This window comes from Condylura cristata, unplaced genomic scaffold (assembly GCF_000260355.1).
Source record: "Condylura cristata isolate star-nosed mole 26May11 unplaced genomic scaffold, ConCri1.0 scaffold00007, whole genome shotgun sequence".
Lineage (NCBI taxonomy): Eukaryota > Metazoa > Chordata > Mammalia > Eulipotyphla > Talpidae > Condylura > Condylura cristata.
In genome coordinates, this window is record NW_004567108.1 from 16,059,532 (window position 1) to 16,070,163 (window position 10,632).

Consider the following 10,632-nt stretch of genomic DNA (forward strand, 5'->3'; position numbering starts at 1 on the left):
ATGAAGTACACTGCTGAGGGGAGCAGCGGGCCGGTCAGGAGAGGTCTGCCAGGCCATGTGGATCTCCTCCTAGGCAGGTGGGGATCGAACCCATGCGGGAGTGACTTTAGCTTCTCAGTGCAGTGCTCTAACCCACTGTGCCACCAGGGAGGGCCCAAACCGCATATATTTTTAACCAGTTTCTTATAATAAGAGTAAACTTCCAAACCACATCGTATATTCAAATAAAAGTTTTATGTGGAATATGCTTAGCCAGTGAACGTTTAAAGAATAATCAGCCAACTCATTGTTCAAAACGCTCAAATTTATCATAATAGAACCTTTGGTAGACATAGAAATCTTTTTCAGAGGCCCCCAGGTTTTCATGTATAATCTCAGACTTAAAATTCTTATTTTACCTTTTCATTACTTATTTCTCAACAAAATATGAGTCATAAATAAGCCCTATTGCGTGCTCAATGTACTCTCACCCTTTGAATATATTCATTCAGGGCTTCCTCATACTTACCATGACGCCCCCGAACACTAAGGCTTGGAGGATTGAATAGCCTGATGAGGGATCCCAGTGACAAAGTACAATAGCTAATGTTCACGATCATGTCTCTCCATAGGTCCTAATTATGTGCATATTACCCTTAACTAAGAATTGCTCTGCTTACATCAGTAATAACATGCTCTCTGCACAATGCTATGTGATTTGTTAAGTTGAGAGGGAATTTTTCTTGGTTACAAAGCAATCATGCCTTGTAACACCTGTTAAAAGGTCAGATGAGTTGCTACTTAAAACATAGTCTCATTAAGTGCAGGAAAAAATTGTGTGACCAGTGCTTTTTGAATTATATGAGCTTATCCAATAGACTTACAAACAAGTTTTCTAACTTTCTCACAGATGTACTGGGTTATTATATAATGGAATGGTATTTGGAGACCCATGGCCTTCAGGACAGTGGAGTTTGATTTTAATGTATTCTATATGTTGTTTAAAAACCCTAGAAAAATCTAATTTCTAATATCATTGGACCAAAGTACTTGGAAGTGGGCACAGAGTCACACTGACCACTCTGAGAATGACTAGCTCTTCTCAAATCCTAACTAGAGCATATTTGCTGAGACTATTTCTTTTGTGAAATATGCATACAAAATTTCAAGTTGGTCTTAGAGTCTCACCCTAGTTTAAGCACTCAGATAATACATGTGATAGATTATATTTTTCATAAGTGGCTACAAAAATATGTGACACTTCCAGAATTGTGCAAGTAACTATTAGCTACATGATCTATAGAAGGCTTTATAAGAACTGAAATAATACCTCTGACTCACTGACATCCATCAGAGCTGAGTCATGTCAGATCTAATCACGTAAGTCTCAGTCATTTGTTAAATTGCCTAAATAAATATGCACACAATGGCGAACTTCATTGGTACTTTTAGCTGGGATGCCTATTTAGCCAAAGAAAACCACCTCCTAAAAAGTAAACTTCTGAATATAAAACAATTTAACATTTTCTTTCATTAAAAAAATACTTGGGAAAAAAAATACTTGGGAAGGAATAAATGAAGGTTAGTAACCTAAAGGTTAGATTAGATAGTAAATAAATAATGGTGATAAAATATCTCTTGGAGGCCCTCCCTGGTGGCGCAGCGGGTTAAAGCACAGCACTGAGAATCTAAAGCCGTTTCCGCATGAGTTCAATTCCCACCTGCCCCGGAGGTGACCACATGGCACCGCAGACCTCTCCTGGCCCGCCCGCTGCTCCCCCCAGCAGTGTACTTCGTCAATCTGCCTGTTCTGTCCCCCTCTCTGTCTCTGGTGAAGCCTCTCACCGCCCCTGAGCCTCTGGCCTGTACCCCAGTTCTGTATGCACAAATAAATAAAATCTTTAAAAAAAAAAATATCTCTTGGAAATGTACAACCCAATCAGAAAAAAAAAACATTTTTTAAAAAAAGAGTGTGTTTACTGTTTCATTCTAGACCTCTAATGCACTCACCCAGTGGCAGAAATATTTAGAGGTTATTTATGAGTTATGATAATTCTTTTGGGACTGGACAACTCTGCTCATTAAGGTTTGGGTTTGGTCTTTTGAAAACTACTTCTTGTCTTCACCTTAGACTTTCCCTCTTTAGATTAGCAATAATCACCACTCATCTGCCACAAAAGGCTGTCACTTGCTTAATGTCACTCCAAATTGGCCCCCTAATACCCACAGGCTTGTTTCCCCCCAGGAGACTTTGAAGATGCGGAACTGGACGACTATTCCTTCTCCTGTTATAGTCAGTTGGAAGCAGATGGGTCTCGGCACTTCCTGACCTGTACTTTTGATGATCCAGAAGTGAACAGCACTAATCTGGGATTCGAGATATGGTGAGGAATGATGGTTTCAAGGGCTGATTAGAAATCATCTGTCTCTGCTTTCATGTGTTGACTAATCCCTGCCGCAAAATAATGCAAAGGTAGTTGTGTGGGGGCTAATGATCAAATACTAATATCAAATGAATCTCAAAAGCTTCCCCCAAATTCCTTGTCTCTCTCCGGCAGCCTCAAGCAGAAGTCCTCACTTTTGGGTTCATCGTTTAGGTCCTGCTGAGCATCCAAATGATGGCATGGATCTTGGGGACCCCAATTCATAGCAGAGTGTCTTTTCCAAAGACACTCCTCCCCAAAAACTCTACTTGCCTGACATGAGACTCCTTTGTATCTTCAAGTTACACTCAAATGTAGTTGTCTGGCTTCTAACCCCAAATCAGCACAACCAGCTTTTTAACCTAAAGGTTATGTGACATCCCTATGCTTCAGTCTCTTCCTCTGTTAAATGAGATAAACTACCTCATAGGGAAGCTGTGATGACTAAATACATTGACATATGTAAATCACTTAGAAGAAATGCCCAATTGCAATAAACAATGAAAGAGAGGCATTTATTCAAAAACCTATGAATACAGACCTCTCTTCTCCCCATGTGACACGGTTTACCTTCCAGTGAGGTTCTTGATAGCAATTTTCCAAAATCCATAAGAATTAATTTACTCTTACTGTCACAAAGACTCAGAAATAAAAATGGGCAAAGAAAAAGTAAAAGTCTCTGCTTCTTTCAAAGTTTGGTAAAGAACTTTATCTTTTCCTTCCTGCACAAATCAGCTCTTGTTGCTGAGGGTTACTATCTCTACTGACCTGAAAATATACTCAAATGTGAAATTATGCCTTGTTCTAAATTCTCCACATTCATGCCAATGCCCTTGCTTGGGTTTCCAAGTAAAGAAAGTAGAGAAACCCACCTGAAGTAAAAGAAAGATTCTTAAACACCACAGACACTCAAGGGATTCTCACAATATGTCGTCTAGATGAGCCCTGAGTTCCACAATTCGTGCTTATTTGCAGGAGCTTTGCATTGGTTCATGTAGCACTTTCTGCTCCTGACCATGGATTACTATAGTCTTGGACTTGAATTCCACAGTGCCTTCTCCATCTGCCTCGACAGCTCACTTCTATACCAACACACTTTCCAGGGATAAAATATGAAAAGAATGGAAATCTACAGTGTCCAAAAACTAGACTGCCGCTAGATAATACTACAGCAGCCGAATAGCTCTCTCACGTGATGCTCTCATCTTTTGGGCAACACTGAGATTTGTCTTCGGCCTCCCCGTCAACCGGTCTGGCGGACTGCAGTTTTGCTGTGGTTTCTCTTGGGGAGGCCGAGGATGACCATTCTGTCCACTTTCACACACACAGTAAGTGACCACATCCTTGCCCTCTTGAACAAACCTGCCTGCTGTCTTTAACAAGTCTCTTGCACTTTCCTGTCATATCTTTTTCTTTCCATTGCACTTTTTCCATTGGATTCAGACACAGTTGGAAAGAAAGTGTCTTAAGACATACATGTTTTCAGTGTGAAACAGTAAGCTCAAACTGGCAGGTGAAGGTGCCTCTCGAGAGCACCCATTTGCGTCAAGGTGTTTCTACTTTGACGGGGAATTGATGCAACTCCTTTGGTTGCAATTGGGTAGCACATCTCATATTAAGCTCACTTACATAGAGAGCACACCTTGTGGTTGAGGTTTGGTTTTTTTCCACTGGGAAACCAGTTTTATTGGTGCTTATTTCTGTTCACTTAAATTTATAAAGAAGAAACTAAAAATGATGCATTCTGTTGAAATCATTACACAAGTGAAATTGTTAATAGTAACCAGATATTTCTCCAGTACCAGGGACTTCCCGGGCTTAAAGAGGAAGGTACTTAGTGTTCAGTGAGTGGCTCCACCTTCCAAGAACAGGCTTAGATGAGCCAGACTAGACTGAGAATGCCAGTTGACTACTTTAATGTACGTTATTACTTACGACCAAAACTCATACAGTGTTCAGGACCTACAGGAGTCAGTGTCTGAAGGAAGATGGACAGAGGTAATGAGTAGGCCACATTTCAGTACAAATCCACCCTTAACTGGTCCTGAAGTTTTTTGATTTATCAGAACTGGCTAGTTCTCAGGAACATCTAGTGACAAGGCAGAGGCATTAGAAACAGACATCTGTCTTGGAGACCCAAAATTAGCATTAAAGTAGCTTTGAGGCCCACGGATTAGTTAAGCTTTCTGATCTCTGATGGCCTCACATGAGAACAGGACTAGCTGCAGGGAACATGCTCAGTGCCTATGAATGATACTTAACTCGTTCAGTGTACAGTACAATTGTCATTACAAATATAACCAAAAGTCAACTCAGTAATTATAGAAGCAAAATAAAGGAAATATATTTGTTAGAGCCATTTGATTCAGATCTCAAGTAGTTCACTTTTTTAATTAGTTGCCATCACTGAAAAAGGTATCTCTTTAAAAAATAGATTCACAGGTGATTTGGTGATGGGAAGCCCACGGGGATTGCAACTGAGATGGAAAAAGGCAGAAAATGATGTAACAATAAACTATTATATTATTTTAAAAAAATAGATTCAATAATACCAAATCCACAGAGCCAAACAGTAGCCAGAAAAGAATCCTGGCTGCTTCTATCAATGGGGAATTAAACACCAGTTCTGAAGTTTGCCCACTTTGCTCATTTATATACCAGTGTAGACACCAGAGCACTTAAATTTGGGACCCTACTTTTCAGGTGCTCACATCGTTTTCAGAGCTCTCAGAAGATGGTCATATCTCCTTTATGTCCATATTCTTTGGGGCATGTCAGTTACCCCCATGCATCATCTACAGGTACCACTTCAAATAGGTCAATTTGCATTTCAATTATTATCAGGATCACTAGCTGCACGTGCCAAATATGCCTGATATTCCTGGTTTAACTAGCACCTGTCTAGTGTTGATTTTGCCCTTTCTAGAGAAACCAACTCACTTTCAAAGTTGTCCAGTATTTCTGAGCTAGTTCTGTTGTTCAGAGCTCACTAGGGAATAAAAGCTATAGTTTGGGTTTTTTAATATTTTCTTGTAAAGAACTGATTAAATTGTAATTCAGTTGCAAGAGAAATGTACTTACCATACTAACCCATTCATGACTGGAAAAGATTTAGGAGGGAGGTTTTGGGGCTAATGTATCAAGTATACGTCTCTGGAAGTTTCCCCTATTCTCAGAAAAGGCGATTTGTGGAATGTACGCCCCCTACAAATATCATACAGAGCCAAATAAGCTAGCTCATAGTACTACTTGGAAACTTCAAGTACTCTTATCTTCTCCCCAAAATACTCTAGAATAATTTTGTCCCACCAAAAGCCACGTGACCCACAAGTGTATTACACGTGTAATTTTAAGTTTTCTATTAACCATATTGGGAAAAAAAACCATGAAATTAATTTAATATTGTATTTAACCTAACATAACTAAAATATTACTTCAACATGTCATTAATACAAAAAATATGAATGAGATATTTTATGACTTTTTACATACTATGTCTTTAAAATCTTTTATTTCATTTTTAGAGCACATCTCAATCTGAACTAGTCATTTCAAGTGTCTAATAACCACATGTGGGGGTTTGTGGCTATTGTGTTGGAGAGAGTAGTTTTAGAACATTCCTTACCCTAACAACACATTGTAGAAACCAAGAAGATTGTTTTGATTAAGTGACCTGGAAAGAATTGTATTGAGTTGAGTTGAACTACTCATGGGGAACAAAGAGTGCCTAAAAGTCCTCCTGTCATCTGGATCCAAGCTCAGTGACATGAAGCTAGACTGTCGTTTATGTATGGTACAGTCACTTGGTATGGTTCCCTGTAACATAGAGCCACTCCAAAAGTTCTGTCCCCTTAAAAGGAGGGCTAGATTCACAAGATAACCATATGCTCAACTCTTAATGTCCATTGATTGTTAACCTCCATTCTTCAATAAGTGGGAAACAACCAAAAATGTTATTTTAGATCATAAACATCCAACAGAACCAGTATTTTTGCATATGAATGATCTATAATTAAATACTCACATGCTTACCTACAAATGTTTTGCACTGAATTACTAAGCTTCCATCCATCATCCTGCTAATTTCTCTGCATCACACATTTACCTAAAACTCTGAAGTGAGTCCCTGCCCCACTTTTCCCATCTAACCTTTTTCATCAGATCTTAACAATGTTGCTATCTTCAGATCTTTACATCTGATACTCTTCTCAAATTCTCAAATTCATTCTCTGGTGTTCTAACTTACCTTAAAATTGACTTCTGATTTTTACTCAACTCCAAGTGGGAAAACCCATCTAGATCAACACAAAGGACACGAGTCTTTAGAAAGTCCAGATACACCACACACACACACACACACACACACATGAACACTCAAAACCAGAACCTCTGCATACCCTAAAAAACAGTAGTTAAAGAAAAAGCTACATTTAGTTTAGGGGAGATGATTTTAAGAAATGCTTCACAAATGAATATACTTAACAATTAAGTTTGACATTTCTTCACCAATCTCTCCGGTTTTCCCGGCTACAGGAATATAACCAGTCACTCATAGACTACGGTAGCTCAGAGGAGAGTGATTCTCCTCAGACTTCATCCCCATGTCCACCTCAAACCAGACCATACAGATGGGTAGACAGGACAATCTTAGAAAGGTTTCGCCTAGCACATGCCCATGCATCCAGTTCACATACTGATTTAGAACACATGCCCTATAATTTCTTTTCTTAATTTGGTTAATAAGAATTCTTTTCATGTAAAGAATTCATGTTGAGGTATTATTTTCTAACAACACATAGGGAATTTAAAAGGAGGGTTAAAGAAGACAGGGAAATGTGTTGTTTTACTTTTATTTTGTTGAATTAGTTTTTACAAGAAACTATATTTTGCATTACTCTAATTTTTACATGCTGTGTTGATTTAATTTATGCATTTTTGACAACCACTCATTTTGGGAAATCTTTTGTATGATGAAGTCTAGCTTCTAAGCCTGTTTGGAGAAATGTATCTAAACTATGACCATCATTTTCATCAACCAGTAAGACATTTGTTTCACTCCAGTAGGATGCCTCAGGCTCCCTCCAGCCCTACAGCAATCACAGTTCTGAATCCCTTCACTCTGATTTTGACAGTGACTGAGTAGTTCTTGTAAATGGAGTTACAGACGGCTTACTCTTTTCTGTCTAATGTCTCTCACTCAGCAAAATGTTTTTGAGATTTATCTGTGTTGATTCATATCACATAGTTCATCTCTTCAACTGCTGAGTATTATTTCCACTATGTGAATATACCACAAGTTTTCAGTCTTTTCTATTCCTAGTGGACATTTGGGTTATTTCAAGTTTGAGAACTTTTTTGTTGGTTTTTTTTGTTGTTGTTAACTTTTTGAAATGTAAATTCCATTTCTCTGGGATAAAAATCTCAAGTGGAATTGTTTAACCACAATACTATGGGCATGTAGTTAACTTTGTAAGAAACTACCCAACAGTTTTCCAAACTGGTTATACCAGCCTAGTCTCTGACCAGTAGTGTGTGAGAGCTATACTGCATTTATGACAGTTGTCTTTGACACAGTGCCTTGTTGTTTTTGTTTACATTTTCACAAATAACAATGTTAACTACCATTTCCTATACCTTTTCAATTCTTTTTTGGTCATTTAGATTTGCACTGTAAACTTAATATATAAAGTCTAAAGTTATAAAATATTTATATATATATATATATATATATATATATATATATATATCTCTTCTTATGGCAAGTATCTGTAATCTTTTGTCTATTTTTTATTGAGTTACTTGCCTTTTGTTAATGTTGATGAGTGCAAGTTTTTAATATGATCTGGATGCAATTCCTTTGTTATGTGTATGTGTCTGGGTATGAGATGATAAAATATAACAATTATTTTATGCCAGCCTATAGCTTGCCATTTCTTTTCTTAAATAAATACTTTAAAAAGAGAAAGATTTTTTTATTTTGATGAAGTTCAACTCTTCACCTACATCCCAATCAAGAAGAGATTTTCCTATGATTTTTTTCTAAATATTTTACAACTTTAGCCTTTGCATTTATGTCTATAATGTAAATCTCATTAAGAATAAAACTCATACATTAGGTTCAATTGTTCCAAGACAACTTGCTCTAAATATTGTTGATTTTTTATTTAATTTACTGAGTCCTTGATTTTTAAAACTCAATCTTATATGTATGAATTTATGTATGAACTCTATACTTGGTTTTGATCAATTTATTTAACTTTGTGCCAATGCTAAGCTTTTATTGGTTAGCATAACTTTATAGTAAGTTTGACATAAGTGCTCCGAATCCTTCACATTTATTTACATTTTCAATGTAGTTTTGAATGAATTCTTTGTATACCAAAAAAAATAGAATCAAATTGTCATTTTTCCCAAATCCTAATGTGATTTTGATTGTATGGCTCCGTTTAAGAAGATTTCCATATTGTCACTGAATTTGTTAATCATCCATAGTGTAGTTTTCCACTTATGTAGACCTCATCATAACTCTCAGGAATGTTTTCTAATTTCTAATGTAAAGTCCTTGAATATATTTTATTTCTAATCATCTTTTTATCATCATTATAAATGGAATTGCTATTTTTAAAATTCAATTCTGAATTGTTTAGTATTAGCCTATATATATCTGTCTACTGACCTTGGTGAATTCAGCTTGTAGGTTCTGTAGTAGGTGGCAGAATATGATTTTCCATGTGAGAAAACATTTGTTTGCAATTAAAGAAAATCTTACTTTCTTCCTTTTTTTTTTTTTAAAGATTTATTTATTTATTCATACAGAACTGGGGTACAGGCCAGAGATGCGGAGGGTGAGAGGATTCACCACACACAGAGCGGGGAGCAGAACAGGCAGATCGACAAGTACACTGCTGAGGGGAGCAGCGGGCGGGTCAGGAGAGGTCTGCCACGCCATGTGGTCACCTCCGGGGCAGGCGGGAATCGAACTCATGAGGAAGTGGCTTTAGTTTCTCAGTGCAGTGCTTTAACCCGCTGCGCCACCAGGGAGGGCCCACTTTCTTCCTTTTTAATGTTGATTTATTTATTTCTCTTGCCTTGTGAACTGACTAGAGCCTCTATTATACTGTTCACACTATAAATGATTACTGTTCACACTATAAATGATTAAAGTGGCTACCCTTGTCTTGTCTCTATTATATAAGAGAAATGTTCACAAGTTCATCAGAAATATGAAATTAATTATAGACATTTTGTAAGTTATTTTTTTCAGGTTGAGGAAGTGTCCCTCTGTAATTGTCTGATGGAGACTCATTTCACCAATAACCCAACCCCCATCTCTGTTAATCACCAATCTGTTCTCTATGTCTATGAATGTGGTTTTCTTTGCTTTTTAGATTACATGTAAATGTGAGATCATATGGTATTTGTCTTGTTCTCTTCTAGAGTTCTTTTTCTGCACTAAAATTACATAAATGTTCAGTAAGTATAACCATATTCACTGTTTAGTCCTTAAACATTATTTAGAAGCACTGCTGGAATGTCCCTTTCAGCTAACTCCAAATTCTGAGCCAACGTAGTCAGTTTCCATGGACTGTTTTGCCCTCATTGTGAGTCACATCTTTCTTTTTCTGGTTTTCCATAGTTGCTTTTGAAAGTACATAAGGCACTATAACCATGTGTCATTTAATTACATTTTCAAAGACAAAAGGCTGCACATGTGGGGTGGTCTGTAGGCTGTACCATGTAGTCTGGGTGTATAATAGGCCAGACTACCCAGGTGGGATTAATTATTCTCTATGAAAGTCACACAATGATAATATCACCAAAGAACACATTTCTCAGACTCTACCCTTGTCATTAAGCAACTCATAGCTGTATTGATAATAGGTTTTGTGGGACTTAGGATTCTGATAAGTTCCTCTAAAGAGTGTTAACTTTAGTTCTGTTCTCCAAATCATCTCATTAGAGAGTAATACCTAAAATCTGTTTAGTAATTCTAGATCCTTCTAGTTATTGCCAGCCCATGAATTCCTAGTACTTTACCCTATACTGTATAATTAATGGTCATGTAATGCTGTGAGCAGAGTTTATATATAGATTTGTTGTCTCCCCGTAATCTCCTGATGTCTATATTATTTTTCCCCCTTAAAAATATTCAGTGATGGGCTCTCCCTGGTGGTGCAGTGGGTTAAAGCACTACACTAAGAAGCTTAAGCCATTCCCGCATGAGTTCGAT

The 10,632-nt window shown here is 37.3% G+C and overlaps 1 protein-coding gene across 1 annotated transcript in view; it reads left to right on the forward strand.

The window, feature by feature from the left end:
* Nucleotides 1-10,632, forward strand: part of IL7R (interleukin 7 receptor) — a 22,331-nt gene that overhangs the window by 1,586 nt on the left and 10,113 nt on the right. Inside the window, exon 2 of the mRNA XM_004678091.1 lies at nt 2,225-2,363. Within this exon, the coding sequence (XP_004678148.1) occupies nt 2,225-2,363 (139 nt within the window). The remainder of the gene's footprint in view (nt 1-2,224; nt 2,364-10,632) is intronic.